This window comes from Euleptes europaea, chromosome 2 (assembly GCF_029931775.1).
Source record: "Euleptes europaea isolate rEulEur1 chromosome 2, rEulEur1.hap1, whole genome shotgun sequence".
NCBI lineage: Eukaryota > Metazoa > Chordata > Lepidosauria > Squamata > Sphaerodactylidae > Euleptes > Euleptes europaea.
Window position 1 is genome coordinate 138,020,496 of NC_079313.1, and position 21,180 is coordinate 138,041,675.

At 49.4% G+C, this 21,180-nt stretch overlaps 1 protein-coding gene across 1 annotated transcript in view; it reads left to right on the forward strand.

Annotated features, from left to right (window-relative positions):
* TTLL9 (tubulin tyrosine ligase like 9) overlaps window positions 1-14,428 on the forward strand; it is a 51,272-nt gene extending 36,844 nt beyond the window's left edge. Inside the window, exons 6-14 of the mRNA XM_056843957.1 lie at window positions 4,073-4,141; window positions 5,138-5,228; window positions 7,019-7,059; window positions 7,154-7,241; window positions 8,065-8,123; window positions 9,747-9,943; window positions 12,264-12,377; window positions 13,578-13,699; window positions 14,358-14,428. Of these exons, the coding sequence (XP_056699935.1) occupies window positions 4,073-4,141; window positions 5,138-5,228; window positions 7,019-7,059; window positions 7,154-7,241; window positions 8,065-8,123; window positions 9,747-9,943; window positions 12,264-12,377; window positions 13,578-13,699; window positions 14,358-14,428 (852 nt within the window). The remainder of the gene's footprint in view (window positions 1-4,072; window positions 4,142-5,137; window positions 5,229-7,018; window positions 7,060-7,153; window positions 7,242-8,064; window positions 8,124-9,746; window positions 9,944-12,263; window positions 12,378-13,577; window positions 13,700-14,357) is intronic.
* Window positions 14,429-21,180: the final 6,752 nt, after the last annotated feature.

Below are 21,180 nucleotides of genomic sequence, written 5' to 3' on the forward strand. Positions count from 1 at the left end.
GGATGGGGTGATGGCTGCCAGCTTGGAGGGCTTTAAGAGGGGAGTGGACATATTCCTGGAGGAGAGGGCTGTCCATGGCTATTAGTACAAATGGATGCTAGTTATGATGCATCCCTATTCTTTCCAGGATCAGAGGAGCAGGCCTATTATACTGGGTGCTGTGGAACACAGGCAGGATGGTGCTGCTGCAGTCGTCTTGTTTGGGGGCTTCCTAGAGGCACCTGGTTGGCCACTGTGTGAACAGACTGCTGGACTTGATGGGCCTTCGTGTGATCCAGCAGGGCTTTTCTTATGTTCTTATGTCTTCACACAAAGTATAGTCTGCTTCCAGAATGTGTTTGCCACCAGTGGGGCAGATGGCTTCCAAAAAGGATGGTTTATTGGAACCCATTAGCCGTGATAGCTAAATGGAACCTCCCTGTGTCAGAGCAGTGTACCTCTGTATCAGATACCCAGAACAGAGAACATGTTGCGCTCATGCCCTGGCTTGTGAGTAGGGTTGCCAGGTCCCTCTTCGCCACTGGCGGGAGGATTTTGGGGTGGAGCCTGAGGAGGGCGGGGTTTGAGAAGGGGAGGGACTTCAATGCCATAGAGTCTAATTGCCAAAGCGGCCATTTTCTCCAGGTGAACTGACTGCTATTGGCTGGAGATCAGTTGTAATAGCAGGAGATCTCCAGCTAGTACCTGGAGGTTGCCAACCCTACTTGTGAGTGCTAGGATACTTTCCTAGCCTGCACGTACTCAAAGGATAACTCCAACGGCCTCCATTTACAGTTCCGAAAAGGCAGCCCCATTTAGAAACTTTCCCCAACTCCCTGCAAAAGCAACGGGAACTTTGGCCTGAAACGAGGAAGAGACAGTCTGGTAACACACGGCGCCGTAAAGATTTTACCAGCTCTCCTCGGGGACGGCCAGCATAACTCACCCGTGGCGCTGCCACTCATGAGTAATGCTACCCTCCCAAAGCCCTCCCTGTAAAACTTTTATATCCCGGCACACCATCAAGCATTTCGCTTTTATGTTGCTAAATAAAACAGCGTCGTCAGCTGTAGAGCTGCGGCCGGGAGACGGCGGGAGGAGCCGGGCGTCTTTGCTGAGCTGCAGCTGGGAAATCTGGGGACAGCTCAGAAAACGAGGCTGCTCCTTTGGAGGCGTCACGGAAATCTTCATCGCTGAGGCCTCCGAAGGGCCCTGGAGGGGCAGAAATCTTTGCAGGAGGGGCAACCGCAGAGTTACTCCCTCTCCAGAGCAAGAAACGCCTCCAGGATCTGCTTGAAGATAGAAATTCAAATGATGCTCTTTGGTTATTAGGGTTGCCAGCTCCGGGTTGGGAAACACCTGGAGATTTTGGGGGTGGAGCCTGATGAGGGCGGGGTTTGGGGAGGGGAGGGACTTCAGTGCCATAGAGTCCAATTGGCAAAGTGGCCATTTTTCTCCAGGTGAACTGATCTCTATTGGCTGGAGATGAGTTGTAATGGTGGGAGATTTCTAGCTAGTACCTGGAGGTTGGAAACCCTATCAATTATATATGCAGACTTACTTTATTTGGCATACTGGTTTGCAATACTTGTTGCCTCCTTTATTCCAAAGCCAAATCTCGCCATTTTTTCCTCTTAATCGGTGTAAAGCATGGTGTAGTGGTTAAGAGCAGTGGTTTGGAGCGGTGGACTCTGATCTGGAGAACCTGGTTTGATTCCCCACTCCTCCACATGAGCGGCGGAGGCTAACTTGGTTAACCGGATTTGTTTCCCCTCTCCTCCACACGAAGCCAGCTGGGTGACCTTGGGCTAGCTAGTCACACTCTCTCAGACTCACCCACCTCACAGGGTGTCTGTTGTGGGGAGGGGAAGGGAAGGCAATTGTAAGCCGGTTTGAGTCTCCCTTAAGTGGTAGAGAAAGTTGGCATGTAAAAACCAACTCTTCTTCTTAATATTTATCGTTTTATTTTACATTGTATATTTATTTATTATTTCCATTTGTATATTTATTTATTTATTATTTCCATTTCTTCCCGGTCAAAGCCAGGCTCAGAGTGGCTATCCCACCTTTCTGCCCTCTCGAGGGCCACCAAGACAGCTAGCAAGTCAAAAACATACCCAATAAAATGACATTTTACAATCATTAAAACTAACAAAAAACACACACACACACCCCACTCATGAAGCTGCCTATACTGAATCAGGCCATCAGGCCATCAAGGTCAGTGTTGTCTACTCTGACTGGCAGTGGCTCTCCAGGGTCTCAGGCAGGGGTCTTTCACATCACCTATTGCCTGGTCCTTTTAACTGGAGATGCTGGGGATTGAACTTGGGACCTTCTTCATGCAAAGCAGAGGCTTTTCCACTGGGCCATAGGCCCTCCTTCTTCAAAATAATGACAAACAGAGCTAAAATATATGAAAACCAGCAAAACAACTATTAAAAACAGTATGCAGGAATGAGAGATACATTTACATAATTAAGTGCCCTGAGATCAAGAACAAACATACATAAGGGCCAAAATTAATACTAACTGCAAATGATCTTCTGTAATGATGTTTAATGAATTTATTACAGACAAAAATCAACAACTTGTATTCAGCCCTACTACAGCCTCTCCATTTCTATTTAAAATGTGAACGTAAAACAGAATTAGACACGAAATTACAACCAAACAATTAGACCAAAACTAAGACCAAACACATTTTGGCCATGTGGCCTTCTTCAGTGGTCTAAATCCATTAAAATACAAAATGCAATTATATGTTATTGTGTATATTTGTTCTTGACCTCAGGGTATTTAAATCTGTAGTTTTTAGGGTTAAGTTCCCCCCCTTTCGTTGTTGAGATACATTTATATCCCACTTTATATCTATCACATTTATATCCCCCTTTTCGTCCCAGAGGATCAGGGTGACGAACATAGGGGTTTAGTCCCTTTTCTCCTCAAAACAGCTCTCTGGAAAAGGTCTAGCTGAAAGGTAGTGACTGGCCTCAGGCATCCCAGGGAACTTTGTAGGTCCGTGGGGATTGGATCTCCCTGGCTCTGGTTCAAGTCCAACCCTCCATCTGTTACCTTACACCAGTGGTTCCCAAAGTGGGCAGTACCATCCCCTGGGGGGGGGATGACCTAGGGGGGCACTAAGAGGCAAGGGGGCAGCAGGGGGCGCTAGAGGTGGGGCCCCTTCAACTGTGTTGTTCACTAATTTACAATAGCTCAAGCTGTTGCACCATGCTGGCAAACTTGGCGCAAACTATCAGAATTTCCCCCCACACTTTGAAGAGCTGGTACCACTGGATCAAGTTCATCAGTTTTGTTGAATAAATTTCAACTAAAAGGTTTCAATTTGATTTTGAATAGATGTTCAATCAATTGTTACTGTTTTGAAATTTTATTGTTATTCTCTTCCTTAGTGTGTCATGCAAACCCCTATTTTGAAAAATGCTTTTGATAGGATAGGGTAGGGGTAGGGTTGCCAGGTCCCTCTTCGCCACCGGTGGGAGGTTTTTGGGGAGGAGCCTGAGGAGGGTGGGGTTTGGGGAGGGGAGGGACTTCAATGCCATAGAGTCCAATTGTCAAAGCGGCCGTTTTCTCCGGGGGAACTGATTTCTGTCGGCTGGGGATCAGTTGTAATAGCAGGAGATCTCCAGCCAGTACCTGGAGGTTAGGAAAACAGTATAGGAGCGAAAAACATTTACAAACAAGGTGCAATTTTTATATAAGCTACTGAGATTCCTATAAACATACAATGTACAAATTGCACCTTGTTTGTAAATGTTTTTCGCTCCTATACTGTTTTCTTAACCTTTGGTATTAGTATAGAGATGCCTGTTTCTCCCCCAGTACCTAGAGGTTGGCAACCCTAGGTAAGGGGCGCTGGGGTTGAGTTTGGGGAACCAAAGGGGCGGTGGCCCAAGACGTTTGGGAACCACTGCCCCACACCAACTCTTTCAGACCAAAAAGCCCCCTGGTGTCCTTTGCCGGGAGGCCCAAAGCATGCGCCCACTCAGCACAGCATGTACAACCTGCTGTGGGACGCGAGGGACCGTGCCAGCGATCGAGGACGAGTAACCTTTTTCTCTCCCTCCTGTAGGTCGCCAGGTCTCAAGGGAGAGGCATTTTTCTCTTCCGGAAGCTCAAGGATGTGATTGACTGGAGGAAGGTGAGATGCCTCCTTCTTCTCACCTCTCAGCCCGCCTTAAAGCTTTGCTGGGTGAGCAACGCTTGGGCGTCAGCAGCTAGAGACTGGCGCCCCTTCTCTGCTCCTCTTCTCTGCTCAGCTTGGTTGGGTGGGGGCGTTAGGGTACAGGTCATCCTACCTGGGAGCGGGGGTGGGCCTAAGACCTGATGGCAGGGATCCCCAACCTATCTGAGCCTGCTGGCACATTTGGAATTCTGACACGGCGAGGTGGGCGCAGCAACAAAATGGCTGCCACAAAATGGCCGCTGCAGGGGGCGGAGCCAGCCACAAAACGATTGCCACACCTTAACTTCAGCCACACAGCGCAGACCCTTGTGCTGTGGTGGCAGCTGCTGCCAAAGCAACATTTTAAAAATTTTTGCACAGGCAGTCAAACCTCCCGTAGTCAGTCAGAAGCCTTGCTGTGCAATTGCTTATAAAATATTGTATGAATACTTCAGTTTCTATACATTACTGTCATGTTTGATAGAAATTCGAAGTGAACATAGTATATAACATTATTATAACCTAGTGTTGAATTCTTTTGCACGGCAGTGCTTCTGAGTTGTACGTGCTCCTTGTCTGTGGTCCACTCTGGTCTGGATGCCTAGGTGTAGAGGGGCAGGCTTGCGTTTGGATCTGATGGCCCCCCTCCTGGCCCCTGAGCCTGTGATCTGATGTTTCTCTTATTCGTATAATAGAACGCCACGAAATGGCAACTGAAACCTGCCCGTAAGAGAAACCGCATGAACAACTTAAGCAAGTGAGCAAAGACAAAGGCTCACAGCACAGACAAAGGCTCAACTCTTTCCAGAGTCGGCGCCAAGTCTGATTTCAGGGGAAAGTCTCACGCAGTGACCAGCCTGACCACAAGTGTTGTGAAATCTGCCAGCACTTAGCAAGAACAAAAGTTCTGGAGAACCTTGGAGGCAGGCCCTGCTCTTTGCCAACTAAGCAGGTCCGTGATTTCTTCCACAGGACGGCGTCCGCATAGATGACCAGAAAGATGACATTCCGGTAGAGAATTATGTGGCTCAGCGTTATATCGAGAACCCGTACTTAATCGGGGGTGAGTTGCCAGCTTGCAGCCTCTGCATCAAGCATAAGGTTGCCAGCCTCCAGGTACTAGCTGGAGATCTCCTGCTATTGCAACTGATCTCCAGCCAATAGAGATCACTTTCCGTGAGAAAATGGTGCTTTGGCAATTGGACTCTATAGCATTGACATCCCTCCCCAAACCCTGCCCTCCTCAGGCTCCACCCCAAAAACCTCCAGGTATTTCCCAACCCGGAGCTGGCAACCCTAATCAAGCACACACACTAGGGTTGCCAGGTTCCTCTTCGCCACCAGCGGGAGGTTTTCGGGGCGAAGCCTGAGGAGGGTGGGGTTTGGGGAGGGGAGGGACTTCAATGCCATAGAGTCCAGTGGCCAAAGCGGCCATTTTCTCCAGGGGAACTAATCTCCATCGGCTGGAGATCAGTCGAGATAGCAGGAGATCGCCAGCTAGTACCTGGAGGTTACACTCAAACACACACAGAAAGGCAAACCAAAAATAATTACATGCGTACAGGTGTATTATGTATCTTCAATGGAAACAACCTATGCATCATAATTACTTCAATGTTACATAGTGTTCCAGTATCTACAAGGTAAGCACAAAAAGGACACCAACAATTTGGTGTAAAATTTCTTTTCTTGTATTGCAGGTACCACAGGTGAGTATCAAGGTAGAAGATGGCCGTTTCAGTTCTTCATCAGTTCCCCTTCATGCACCATTGATCCATCTGTGTGGTTTCTTACAGTCTGATCCTATAGCATTATTCTTGTGTACTTCCTGGACCTTCCTAATGCCACATTTCAGGCTTCAACTTGTATACCGAGTACACATCATGTCAGTTCCTGGTAAGAAACCACATAGATACTTGTAGATACTGGAATACTATGTTACATTGAAGTAATTATGCATAAGTTGTTTGCATTGAAGATAGTTGTGAATTTCCTGCATTGTGCAGGGGGTTGGACTAGATGACCCTGGAGGTCCCAACTCTATGATTCTATGATACATAATAAACCTGTACACATGTAATTATTTTTGGTTTGCCTTTCTGTGTGTATTTGAGTGTAACTACTATTTACACAGAGGTGTCTGTTTTCAACTAGTACCTGGAGGTTGGCAACCCTCACGCACACAAATTTTTGTCCAAATAAAAGAGGTGGAGTTGCTGTGCTGGAGAAAGGAAGTGTGTGTGCGTGTGTGTGTGTGTGTGTGTGTGTGAGAGAGAGAGAGAGAGAGAGAGAGAGAAAAGGATCTTCTACCCAATGCTCAGGAGGCGGAGGGGAGGTGGTGTCCTAGGGGGGAAAGTGAGCCTGTATCCCTATTCCATCTGTTGAGGCTCTCCAGGCATTCCTGTTTACAAGAAGAATTGTTTTTTATATGCCGACTTTCTCTACCACTTAAGGGAGAATCAAACTGGCATACAATCACCTTCCCTTCCCCTCAACAGACACCCTGTGAGGTAGGTGGGGCTGAGAGAGTTGTGACTGGCCCAAGGTCACCCAGCTGGCTTCATGTGTAGGAGTGGGGAAACGAATCCAGTTCACCAGATTAGCCTCCGCCGCTCATGTGGAGGAGTGGGGGATCAAAACTGGTTCTCCAGACCAGAGTCCACCGCTCTTAACCACCACACCACGCTGGCTCAGTTGTGGATTCAATTTTCAGTTATTCATCATGATTGCAACTTAATGAGCATGGAGGTTTACATAAGGGAAAAAGGCAGGTGCCTGCCCCAGGAGCTTACAATCTACAGGGGAGCGGCTGCAGGGTTCTCTGAGGCTGTTTGTTTCTCTTTTGGCTCGCAGGCCGGAAGTTCGACTTGCGGGTGTATGTCCTCGTGATGTCGGTAAGTGAATGAGCCCCCCCCCCCCCGCCCAACGTGGGTGCAGCGAAGAGCCCGGAGGATCTTCCGCCTCACCCTGAGTTTCTTTTTCTCCTAGTACCTGCCCCTCAAAGCCTGGCTGTACCGAGATGGCTTTGCTCGCTTCTCCAACACACGATTCACTCTGAATACCATCGATGACCAGTGTATCCTGACCTGGCCTCCCTCTCTACAACAGGGCTCCCCAGCATGGCGCCTGTGGGCAATATGGCACCCACCGACGTCTTTCCTGGTGCCCGCCAAGTGTTTTCAGAAAGCGGGCGGGACCAAGTGGGGCTCTTTCCCAGCAAGACTGCTAAGCCATTGGAGTTTTGATTGGCCGGGCGGGGTTTTTTTAAGCAGCTTCTGCCCCAGCACAAGGATCTTCACTGTGTAAATGAAGATAAGCTGTGGCAGTAGGGTTGTCAACCTCCAGGTACCAGCTGGAGATCTCCTGCTATTACAACTGATCTCCAGCCGATAGAGATCAGTTCCCCTGGAGGAAATGGCCACCTTGGCCATCTGACTCTATAGTATTGAAGTCCCTCCCCTCCCGAAACCCCGCCCTCCTCAGGTTTTCAAGGCCAGAGGCATTGAGAGGTGGGTTGCCATTGCCCTGCTGCCGCATGGGCTGAGAGAACTGTGACTGGCCCAAGGTCACCCTGCAGGCTTCATGTGGAAGAGCGGGGAGTCCAACCCGGTTCTCCAGATCAGAGTTCGCCACTCTTAATCGCTACACCGCATTGGCTCTCCTATCTGTGCTGTCCTATAGTTTATGGCACGGGATATGCCTCTCTGGGATTTATATTTTCAGGTAAAATATAGGGAAGTGCTACTGATTTTCTTCTTTAGTTTTGATCCATCAGCTAGAGGTCTGCTGAACAGGGGGGTTGGGGAAATAAACTAATGGGAAACTGAACTGGGTCGGGGAGTAGGGCTGTTTTGGAGCAAAGTTTGTCTTCCAGATGTACAGTCCTTACCTCCTTGCAGATGTTCACCTGACAAATGTAGCTGTTCAGAAGACAGCTCCCGACTACGATCCTGAGAAGGTGAGCCCGGAGGGCTTGGCAAGCCGGCAGGCCCCGAACCCTTCTTATCTTGGAGTGGGCTTGGCTTGGCTAGGGAAGATCCCGAGTCAAAGTCTTGGGGCCGAAGCAAAAGCATGAGGCTGCCTTATGCTGAATCAGACTGTGGGTCTATCAAAGGCAGTATCATCTACTCGGACTGGCAGCAGCTCTCCAGGGTCTCACCTGCCTTCTGCAGACCAAGCAGATGCTCTTCCACTGAGCCATGTGCGTGCCAAGTGCCGTCAAGTCGCTTCCGACTCATGGCGACCCTATGAATCCATGTCCTCCAAAACATCCTATCCTTAACAGCCTTGCTCAGGTCTTGCAAATTGAGGGCCGTGGCTTCCTTTATAGTAGTGGTTCCCAACCTTTTTTTGACCAGGGACCACTAGGACTTTTTTGTTCGGTGCAGGGACCCAAAGGTTCAAAATAAAAATTCAGAGAATTTGAAAATAAACTGTAATCATAACTGTTAGTTAAACATTAAACTTACAATAATATTTGAATATATATTTTTATAATAGAGAACTTTTAATTGAAAATATTAATATATTATGGGTTTATAACTTTGTTTCGTGGACCTTAATTTAGTTCTTGCGGACCCCTGGGGGCCCGTGGACCCCCCGTTGGGAACCAGTGCTTTATAGAGTCAATCCATCTCTTGTTGGGTCTTCCTCTTTTCCTGCTGCCTTCAGCTTTTCCTAGCTTGAGTGTCTTTTCCAGTAAGTAGACAGCCTCAGTTTAGTCATTTCAGCTTCTAGGATCAGTTCAGGCTTGATTTGATTTAGAACCCACTGATTTGTTTTTGGATTTTTTGGCAGTCCACGGTACCCGTCACACTCTCCTCCAACACCACATTTCAAAGGACTCTACTTTCTTCCTATCAGCTTTCTTCAATGTCCAGCTTTCACACCCATACAGAGTAATAGGGAATATGATGGTATGAATTAACTTGATCTTGGTTGCCAGTGACACATCCACTGAGCCATAGCCCCTCTCCTTGCACTAGGAGATTCTGGTCTGATAATTTTATCCCTTTTACCTGTTGTATATCTCAGACTGAACACACACACATGAAGCTGCCTTCTACTGAATCAGACCACTGGTCCATCAAGGTCAGTATTGTCTACTAAGACTGGAAGTGGCTCTCCAGGGTCTCAGGAGCAGGTCTTTCACACACCCTACTACCTGGTCCTTTTAACGGTAGATGCCAGGGATTGAACCTGGGACCTTCTGCATACCAAAGCAGAGTCTCTACCACTGAGCCACATCCCCAACCCCTGGATATGTTTACCTTATTGATATGGTGAAAGAGGAGGGTACGCGGACATGGCTCAGTGGTGGAGTACATCCTTGGCATGCAGAAGGTCCCAGGTTCAATCCCTGGCATCCCGTTAAAGGACTAGGCAGCAGGTGAAGTGAAAGACCCTCCGCCTGAGACCCCGGAGAGCCGCTGCCGGTCTGAGCAGACAATACTGATGTTGATGGACCCATGGTTTGATTCAGTAGAAGGCAGCTTCGTGTGTTCATGTCTTTTGCTTTTTGGGAGGCACTGAGGCCCAGTGGTAGAACCCCTTCCCCCACCTGGGCTCTCTGTGCCAGCAGGGCTGCAAGTGGATGATCCAGCAGTTCCGCCTCTACATGACGGCCAAGCATGGGGCGGAGCAGGTGGAGATCCTCTTTGCCGCCATGGACAACATCTTCATCAAGAGCCTGCAGAGCGTCCAGAAAGTGATCATCAGCGACAAGCACTGCTTCGAGCTGTACGGCTACGACATCCTGATCGACCAGGACCTCAAGCCGTAAGGGGGAAGCTAGCTGGGTGGGGGTGGGAGCCCCACAGGCAGCCCCGATATTATTGGGGCAGCTCGGCACATTTACCAACCCCCACTCAGCATGCCCAAGTGTGCAGACCTGTCGGGCACAGTTGCAGCCGAAGCAGCTGCAATATTTTATTTTATTTATGTTATTTATAGTCCACCTTTCCAACTGGGACTCAAGGCGGATTACGCAGAATGAGTCAATACAATCAACCGGTTGGGACATTCTATAAACAAAGAAATAGGACGTGGTTTGCAGAACTAACCAGAAATCTAAAAAAACAGAAGCAAAGCATAGGTGTTAACACGATACGTTAAATATGCAAGATGACACAGTAAGATCCCACTTAGACAGCAAAATATACAGTAGTCTAGACCAGAGTCCCTAGTAATTTGTCCAAGTAACTTTGTGAATCATTTTGCACAGTGGTACCCTATTGCTTGGACACAAAATCCTTTTTCAGTAATTCAGTTTTGCATAATTTGCTGAAAGCCAGGAGAGTGGCTGGAGGTTAGCGACCCTCCTTAAAAACAGCTTGATTCCAGTCCAGTAGCACCTTACAGACCAACAAGCTTTTTGGGATATACGCTTTTGAAAGTCAAAACTCCCTTCATCAACTTTAGAAAGGTCATATCCCCAAAATCTTGCTGACCTCTAAGGTGCTCCTGGACTCAAATCTAGCTCTTCTGCCGCGAACCAACATGGATAACCACCTAAAACTACCTTTAAAAGGCACTCAGCACAGTACAAAGGTGAAGAAATATACAGCCAGCAACATGGGAACCAGGAACTCCTAGAGCAGGCTTGAAAGATTTCCAGGACAGTCCCTGCTGCCATTCCAGTCAATCACTTCAAGGCTTCCAGGAGCAAAAATGGTTTCAGCTTCCTCCAGAAGGCCTCCAGAGACAGCCCCAAGCTCACCTGGGAGCAGCAGCAGCAGAAAACGCCCCTCCTGCAAGTTCCAGCAGCTTTACTCCAGAGAGCTCAGGTTCCAGCAAGACGGTCCGAGCCACAGCTCCTCCCTGCACGTGGAACAGTTATCAAGACTCCCTTGACGCAACAAATACTGCGATGGGCAGGGCTTAGCTCAAGGGTGAGACGACGGGCAATTCAACTCCAGGCTGGCTGGCTGGATAGCAAAGCTTCTCAGATCAATTTTCAAGTGGGTCAGCTGTGTTGGTCCGCAGTAGAAGAGTGAGATTAGAGTCCAGGAGCAACCTGGAGGCCAACAAGATCTCCATGGTATGAGCTTTTGAGAGTCAAAGCACCCTTCGTCGGATACAAGTAGGAATGGAGATCCCTCTGGCGGGGGGGCTCTTCTGTCCCAGTCAGAAAGTGGGAGGGGGTGTTACAGATGCTCATTTTCTGCCCCCGAGCATCTCTCCCCTGCTCAAATCAAACTCATTACATTTTGCACCGTACCTCTGCATCCTGACTCCCTTCTCTGCAACACCTTCCAGCTGGGACTTAAGGGCTTGGGGATTTACAATTCCAACTTGTATCTGGTGAAGGGAACTACCGGAGTTGAATTGAGCCGTTCTACTGCAAACCAACATGGCTGCCCTCTGGAACTACACCTTGCTGTGCAGATATTATTATCGGCCCTTTGTGTGACCCTTTTTCTGTCCAAGGAATGTATTTTATGTCATTTACCACAAAGCTTGTGTTTTCTATAACTGCTATTTTGTTCTACTTTTCAGGTAGCAAAATTAAAGTACGTCTGCTAAGGTAGCGTGGGGTGCATCAGCATGCAGTTCTTTCTCAAGTATTGGGTATATTGGCAGATTTGCTTATGGGAAACTAAGACGTAACTTTTAAATTCCATAAATATTTCACATATGCAATGTTATATGCTGAGTAAGTGATGAGCAATGCATTTTACATTGTTGAAGCAGTAAAATTGCTTTAGGGTTGATAGGACAGTAAGTACTGTATACATTTCAATTTCCTCCCAAATTTCCATTTCCCCCACACACACACAAGAATTTTTTTTCCCTCACCGCTTCAAAATTTCTGGAAATTTTACATCTCTAGGAGAGCAGCAGCTCTGGCGCACTGCCAGCTCACAACTGTGCCCACAGTGATCACCCTTGGGCAACCCTTTGGCCCTCTGAGTTGTGCCCAGGTTATACACTCATGCCATCCTAACCTCTGCATAATGAGCCACCATTGCAGATGCCCACTTGAGACATTCCCCATCCTCCTGCCCGGGTCCCCCTTTTTAGCTGCCAGCCCGTTCAGCAGCCTAGTGGTGCAGCTCCTTCCTGTCTCTGCTCTTTTCTATTCCGCTGTCTCCCTCAGCTGGCTCCTAGAAGTCAACGCTTCTCCGTCCCTCACTGCCAGCAGCCAGGAGGACTATGAACTCAAAAGCAGCCTTCTTGAGGACACGCTGAACATAGTGGACATGGAAGGAAGGTAAGCGGAGCACAGTCACCCTGCTTGTGCTCCGAAGTGTGCCTGGGATGCGCCATGCATGTTAAGTGCTGTCAACTCACTTCCAACTAGGGTTGCCAACTTCCAGGAGGTGGTTGGAGATCTCCCGCTGTTACAACTGATCTCCAGGTAACAGAGATCAGTTCCCCTGAAGAAAATGGCCACTTTGGCCATTGGACACTATGGCATTGAAGTCCCTCCCCTCCCCAAACCCCGCCCTCCTCAGGCGCCGCCCCCAAAATTTCCAGGTGTTTCCCAACCCGGAGCTGGCAACCCTACTTCTGACTCATGGCAACTCTATGAATCAGTGATCTCCAAAGTGTCCCATCCTTATCAGCCTTGCTCAGGTCTTGCAAACTGAGGGCCATGGCTTCCTTGATTGAGTCAATCCATCTCATCTTGGGTCTTCCTCTCTTCCTGCTGCCTTCAACGTTTCCTAGCGTTATTGTCTTTTCCAGTGAGTCTTGCATTCTCGTAATGTGACCAAAGTTTGATAGCCTCAGTTTAGTAATTTTAGCTTCTGGGGAGAGTCCAGGCTTGATTTGGTCTAAAACCCACTGGTTTGTCTTCTTGGCGGCCCACGGTATCCGTAAAACTCTCCTCCAACACCACATTTCAAAGGAATCAACTTTTTTCCTGTCAGATTCCTACCATGTGGGCCTCTGTTAATGTTATCAGAACCTGTTGTTCATTCAAAGGCTGTGCAGTTGCAGCCGGTAACATGAACACATCAAGCTGTCTTCTATTGAATCAGACCATCAGTCCATGAAAGTCAGTATTGCCTACTTAGACTGGCAGCAGCTTTCCATGGTCTCAGGAAGAGGTCTTTCACATCACCTACTCGCCTCGTCCTATTTTAACTGGAGATGTTTAGGAATGAACCTGGGACACATGAACCTGCCTTTTACTGAATCAGACCATTGGTCCATCAAGGCCAGTCTTGTCTACTCAGACCGGCAGTGGCTCTCCAGGGTCTCAGGCAGAGGTCTGTCCCATCTCCTACTGCCAGAACCTTTGACTGGAGATGCCGGGGATTGAACCTAGGACCTTCTGCATGCCAAGCAGACGTTCTACCACTGAGCCATGGCGCCTCCCACATTTTGAGCCTAAACTCCCTCCGCATCTTGCATGAGCCTCTGTGAGCCAGCATGAATACTTGATGCTCAGCCTTTGTTCCTACAGGTTGACAGGGAAGGAAAAACGTGTCGGGGGCTTCGACCTCATATGGAACGACGGTCCCATCAGCAAAGCAGACGGGAATCTGGACACACCGATGAACGGCTTTGTGGCAAACACGCACCTAGGTATTTAGCTGGACACAGGTGGCCGGCTGGCCCATGGCTGGCGTGGGCTGTGAGGGCAGAGCCTGGGATCAGGCTGGAGCCTGCCTCTATTGCTCCCCTGTTCCGTGACTCCAAGCCTGGTATGCAGACTCCCCCACCCCAGCAGGGAGCAGTGGGCTAGCCTCGAACTCTTGGCAGATTACTCCTGGGACTCCATTATGAAGTGGTTGTTTAGGACTTAATTTTAACCAGATTTAGGATTTAATTTCAACCAGGATTTAATTTCAACCAAAACCAACAGGATGAAATTAAATGAAAAGAGTTTCCGACTAGACATTAGGAAGCATTTTCTACCAGTTAGAGCGGTTCCTTGGTGGAACAGGCTTCCTCGGGAGGTGGTAAGCTCTCCTTCCCTGGCGGTTTTAAGCAGAGGTTAGATGGCCATCTGTCAGCAATGCTGATTCTGTGACCTTAGGCAGTTCATGAGAGGAGGGCATCTTGGATTCTGGGCATTGAGTAGGCCATATTCTGGGCATGGAGTAGGGGTCACTGGGGGTGTGGGGGGAGAGGTAGTTGTGAATTTCCTACATTGTGCAGGGTGTTGGATTAGATGACTCTGGTGGTCCCTTCCAACTCTATGATTGTATGATTCTATGCCTCATTCCTGCTTTCGTTCCAGGCTACAACAATGACAGGAAGAAACAGCTGAAGCAGCTTTTCAAGTCTGCTCCGACGCAGCAGAAAGCTTAACATACGCAGCCAAAGCGTCACGGGAGAGACGTGGTTGAGGGCGAGCTGAGGCTTGCAGGCTTCTTCTTTTGTGCCAAGGGAGCCAAATTTGGGCCACCCGCCAGCGGGGCTGCCTCAGTGTGCGGCCATCGAGACGGCCTCCACTTTTCAAGATCCCCAGGCAGCCCCTGGGCAAAGGACGACTTGTCCCAGGGCAGGCCGCCCACAGGCTTTTAACCTGGGTGCGCTACAAGGCTGGATCCATTGCACGGAGCTGACGGCTGCGCATCAAGACTTGCTCACGCAGTGCTCTGCGTCGACAGCACCAGCAAAGAGGGGTGGGGTGGGGGAAAGGACGGATTTTCATTCTACCCCCTCAGCTACACCGAAAACTGAACAGTGAATGATTCCCATCTGAACGCCCCCCCCCCCACATACCTGCCACCTTGACTTAAGTGCATTGCAAAGAGTGTGAATAAAAGTTAATGCAAAGAATCCAGAAACATGCTCCTTGGATTTTGGTTTGAGAACTGGGGAAGGGAGGCGAGGCAGAGTCTGAGCTGCAAACTGCTTCTGCAGACATGCCAGGGGCATGCGCACAGGATTTTGCTGGGCTGAGGCACAGCTGACCTCCACATCCCAGGTCAGGGTTCCCCAACGTGGCACCCACCAAGCTTTCTAGAAAGTGTGTGGGGCCATTGTAAGGCAGGGTTTGTTACTGGCTGCCCTCGTTCCAATGAAAGGCTTTTCCACTGGAGGGCTATAAGAACATAAGAAAGGCCCTGCTGGATCAGACGAAGGTACATCAAGTCCAACTGACTGTTGACAGTGGCCAACCAGGGGCCTCTATGAAGCCCACAAACAAGACTGCAGCATTATCCTGCCTGTGTTCCACAGCACCCAATATAATAGGCATGCTCCTGTGATCCTGGAAAGGCGTGCATCATGACTAACATCCATTTTTACTAATAGCCATGAATAGCCCTCTCCTCCATGAACAGGGGGATTGGTAAACACTCAGAAGAAGGGAATCCTGGAGGGGGAAATGAAAACTCACACTGGCTAAGGACTCTTCTTCCAAAGAGGTATGAGGAAGTCCATTTGACTCTGTCTCCTAAGGCAGCCATGTTGGGTTTGGTGCCGCCTCCTGAGGCACATTTTGAGGTGGCATTCACTATACCCCCTCTCAGAATTCCACAGGCTCGGAAAGGTTGGGGACCTCTGCCCTAGACACTCAGATTCTCTTCTTCCACTGGCCCGAGATGTCCACAGGAACAGGCTTCCTCGGGAGGTGGTGAGCTCTCCTTCCCTGGAGGTTTTTAAGCAGAGGCTAGATGGCCATCTGTCAGCAATGCTGATTCTATGTCCTTAGGCAGATCATGAGAGGGAGGGCACCTTGGCCATCTTCTGGGCATGGAGTAGGGGTCACTAGGGGTGTGGGGGGGGAGGTAGTTGTGAACTTCCTCCATTGTGCAGGGGGTTGGACTAGATGACCATGGTGGTCCCTTCCAACTCTATGATTCTAGGAGGCAGGAAGGCACCCGGAGGCAGCCCAGCCACTGTTTGTTGCACAGGAAGTTGCCCCACATCAGATAAAACCAACTTTTTAGAAGAAGAATCCTCAGGTTTCCCATCTGGCACTAAAACGCCAAATGAAAGTGCTTTCCTTCAGTCCCCCCCTTCAGTTCCACCCCCTTGCCTCCACCACCACCTGGGTCTCTTCTTGCACAAGAGCATCTGTTGAAACATAAAATTTTAAATTTGCTTATCTAGGGCAAGACCTCTATTTTATGGAAAGCAAGAGATTAATGGATTCCACTGTTTGGGGATAACTGACTCGTAATGGAAGCCGCCAGCCTCGGTGATCTGCTTGGCTCAGACGGCAATTTAAAGGTTGAATAGATAACCTTGAAGAGGGTTTTTGCACATCAGCCAGGTAAAGAGAATCTCCTGGCGTGCTTCCCAACCAAGCAAAGCTAATAGATATAAGCCCTGTGGAGGGACCAACTCGAGGGAGGATGCACGAATAACGGCGTTGGTTTGCAGGTGGAACTGAGGAGGGGGGATGGGCTGGCGTTGGCATCATTGCTGAGGGTCGAACCCGCACAGCCTCCTGGAAGCAACGCCAGCCACCTCTCTGAGCTCCGCCACTGTTCTCTGACACACATTGAGATCACCGTTCAGTGCCAAGTCCTGGCTCACTGAGCACTTTGCAAGTGTTAAGAACATAAGAAAGGCCCTACTAGATCAGACCAAGGCCCATCAAGTCCAGCAGTCTGTTCACACAGTGGCCAACCAGGTGCCTCTAGGAAGCCCACAAACAAGATGACTGCAGCAGCACCATCCTGCCTGTATACCACAGCACCCAATATAATAGGCATGCTCCTCTGATACTAGAGAGAATAGGTATGCAGCATGACTAGTATCCATTTTAACTAATAGCCATGAATACCCCTTTCCTCCATGAATATGTCTACTCCCCTCTTAAAGCCTTCCAAGTTGGCAGCCATCACCACATCCTGGGGCAGGGAGTTCCACAATTTACTGTAACTATGCATTGTGTGAAAAAAATACTTCCTTTTATCTGTTCTGAATCTCTCACCCTCCAACTTCAACAGATGACCTCGCGTTCTAGCATTATGGGAGAGGGAGAAAATCTTCTCCCTGTCCACTCTCTCCAAACCATGCACAATTTTATAGACCTCTCTTGTCACCCCTTAGCCGCCTTCTTTCCAAGCTAAACAGCCCTAAGAGTCCTAACCACTCCCCATAGGACAGTTGCTCTAGTCCCCTAATCATTTTGGTTGCTCTTTTCTGCACCTTCTCAAGCTCTGTAATATCCTTTTTTAGGTGTGGTGACCAGAACTGTACACAGTATTCCAAGTGTGGTCTCACCATAGATTTGTACAAGGGCAGTATGATATCAGCAGTTTTATTCTCTATTCCTCGTCTAATTATGGCCAGCATGGAATTTGCATTTTTTACAGCAGCCGCACACTGGGTTGACATCTTCATTGAACTATCCACTACCACCCCAAGATCCCTTTCTTGATCTGTCGCTGCCAGCACAGATCCCAGCAGTGTATATGTAAGGTTGGGATTTTTTGCCCCAATATGCATCAATTTACACTTGCTCACATTGAATCGCATTTGCCATTTTAATGCCCATTCTTCCAGTATGTAGAGATCCTTCTGGAGCTCTTCACAGTCCGATTTTGTTTTAACCACCCATTCCAGGGGATGGAAAGGCCAGAATGCTCACGAGAGCGCCAGCGCACAAAACATAAGAAGAAGAGTTGGTTTTTATAAGCCGACTTTCTCTACCACTTAAGGAAGACTCAACCTGGCTTACAATCACCTTCCCCTCCCCACAACAGACACCCTGTGAGGTAGGTGGGGCTGAGAGAGCTGTGACTAGCCCAAGGACACCCAGCTGGCTTCATGTGGAGGAGTGGGAAATCAAACCCAGTTCTCCAGATCAGAGTCCACCACTCCAAATCACTGCTCTTAACCACTACACCACACTGGCTTTTCCCAGGCCAAACTGACCATGAGGGGGTTCTGAGCCCAATTATGCAGGTCTCAGGGATGCTCAGGCCTCCCCTTTGCCCTCAGTCAACCGTCCCCCAACCAGAAATCACTGCAACAGCTTGATACATGAACCTGACTTATACCAAATTAGGTCCTTGGTCCATCAAGGTCAGTATTGCCTACTCTGACTGGCAGCAGCTCTCCAGGGTCTCAGGCAGAGGCCTTTCCCATCACCTCCTGCCTGGTCCTTTAAACTGGAGATGCCAGGGATTGAACCTGGGACCTTGTGCATGCTGAGCAGAGGCTCTTCCACTGCACCATAGCTTTGATGCAAGGGACTGGATAAACCCCTGGCGTACCCATTCCAGTGACCAAAGGGGATAGAACCACATGAAATTTCTAGGAAGCATCCAGGATTTTAATGGCTTAGAGGGACCTTTTGCGCCATTCCTCGCTAACCCCAACTTCTAAAGGGAAGTAAAATGTGCAAAAACTGGTACTGATGGCTGATGTTGCCATGTCACAGAAGAGCTGGAGTCCTAACCTGCCAGTCCAAGCACAGTGTGGTGTAGTACAGCATGAAGAGCCAGTGTGGTGTAGTGGTTAAGAGCGGTGGTTTGGAGCGGTGGCCTCTAATATGGAGAACTGGGTTCAATTCCCCACTCCTCCACACAAGCGGCGGAAGCTAATCTGGTGAACTGGATTTGTTTCCCCACTCAACATGAAGCCAGCTGGGTGACCTTGGGCTTGTCACGGCTCCCTCAGCACCACCTACCTCACAGGGCGTCTGTTGTGGGGAGGGGAAGGGAAGGTGATTGTAAGCCGGTTTGAGTCTCCCTTAAGTGGTAGAGAAACTCAGCACATAAAAACCAACTCTACTTCTTCTTCTACATACTAGGAAGCCAAGTGGGGAAGTGCCCCACCTCCTGGTGGAAGCAAGACACACAAACCTCATGTCGGGAGGGAGGTGCTCCTGCCTCATACTTTTGTCTACAACGATTTTAGCCCTCTTCTCCCCCCCTCACCCATATAATTCCCACAAGCATCCTTTAGGAGTTACTCTGAAGCCAGGAGTGCAGCTGTAGAATTCCCAGGAAGGCTGACTAGCTTGGGTTAAAACTGATTCCCAGCATCTACGATCTCAGACCATACGTGCACACTAGCCAGCATGGTGTGGTTAAGAGCAGTGGTTTGGAGCAGTGGACTCTGATCTGGAGAACCGGGTTTGATTCCCCACTCCTCTACATGAGCGGCGGAGGCTAATCTGGTGAACCGTGTTGGCTTCCCTACTCCTCCACATGAAGCCAGCTGGGTGACCTTGGGCTAGTCACAGCTCTCTTAGAGCTCTTTCAGCCCCACCTACCTCACAGGGTGTCTGTTGTGGGGAAGGGAAGGTGATTGTAATCTGGTTTGATTCTTCCTTAAAAGGTAAGGGTAGTCCCCTGTGCAAGCACTGGGTCATTCCTAGCCCATGGGGTAATATCACGTCCCGATGTTTCCTAGGCAGACTTTGTTTATGGGATGGTTTGCCAGTGCCTTCCCCAATCATTTTCCCTTTACCCCCAGCAAGCTGGGTACTCATTTTACCAACCTCGGAAGGATGGAAGGCTGAGTTAACCTTGAGCCGGCTACCTGAAACAGACTCCCGTTGGGATCGAACTCAGGTTGTGAGCAGAGCTTTTGACTGCAGTGCTGCAGTGCTTACCACTCTGCGCCACAGGGCTCCTAGATTCTGCCTTAAATGGTAGAGAAAGTTGGCATATAAAAACCAACTTCTTCTACCGATGGGTGCTGAGCCAGCGCCCAAGGGCCCAGGCAGATGTTCTCAGCTGACTCACGGGGCGCTCACCCATTTGGGTCCACCTGGCAGGGAACACTGTTGACACAACTCAACGAGACAGTCTGCTGGGCAAAGGGGCAGCGGGAGCTTCCTGGCCTCTGCACCCCAAGCTTTACACATGAGACATTCTGGATTCAGTCAATGGGTCAGAACCAGGGTTGCCAGCTCCAGGCTGAGAAATACCTACAGATTTTGGAGGTGGAGCCTGAGGAGGGCAGGGTTTGGGGAGGGACTTCAATGCCATAGAGTCCAATTACCAAAGCAGCCATTTTCTCCAGGAGAGCTGATATCTGTCGCCTGGAGTTCAGTTGTAATTCCCAGGAGATCTCCAGCCACCACCTGGAGGATGGCAAGACTAGAGTGCTACCATACCCACTACTGGGCAGCACATGCAGCCAGGAATGTTTGTAACAAAGCACTCCCAAGTAGGGTTGCCAGCTTCAGATTGGGAAATACCTGGAGATTTTGGAGGTGGAGCCTGAGGAGGGTGGGGTTTGGGGAGGGGAGGACTTCAATGCCATAGAGTCCAATTGCCAAAGGGGCCATTTTCTCCAGGGGAACTGATCTCTGTTGCCTGGAGGTCAGTTGTAATAGCAGGAGATCTCCAGCTGGTACCTGGAGGTTGCCAACCTTAATCCCAGGAGATATCCAGCTAACGCCTGGAGTTTGGCAACCCTAATTACAAATGGTGACTACCAGTAGACTGGCAGGAGGGCCATTTAACTGGCCATCAGGCTCAAAGATGGCCTGTATGTAAGGTTGCCAAATCTGGGTTCGGAAATTCCTGGAAATTTTGGGGGTGGAGCCTGGAGGGTGTGGGGTTTGGGGAGGGAAGGGTCTTCAATGGGGTATGATGCCATAGAGCCCACCTCCCAAAGTGGCCATTTTTTCCAGGTGATCTGATCTCTGTAATAGCGGGAGGTCTCCAGCCATCACCTGGAGGCTGGCAACCCTATTCAGAACACTCACAAGATGAACAAGAAAGATTGCCTGACCACCGCTCGCACATGGCAGATTTGTGCATCATTTTATTTGCCGTTAACACCACAGATATATACATTTGCGTCCTGCGGCAGTGTGGGCTCACAGTGCTGCCCCTGTCACTTTTGCCCTCGAGCATTGAACAACTGATCAACCTACAATTACCAAACTGCATCCTGCTGCCCCCCTTTGCTTCTGACGCTGGCACCCCAGCCTGGTAGTCAAAGCTGAAAAGGGACATCTGAGCAGCCATCTCTGTGCAGACTTCATAGGTCCTCTCCCGCTGCCAGAGTCTTTCCCACAAAAGATGCCCAACACTCAGGGGCTCAGCTCTCATCTGGCTTCCGGGGACGCGTCTGTGAACAGAGCTCCCTTTTGCACTGCCAGCAGTTCTCCTCCGAGGCGCAGGGTCCACCCGGCT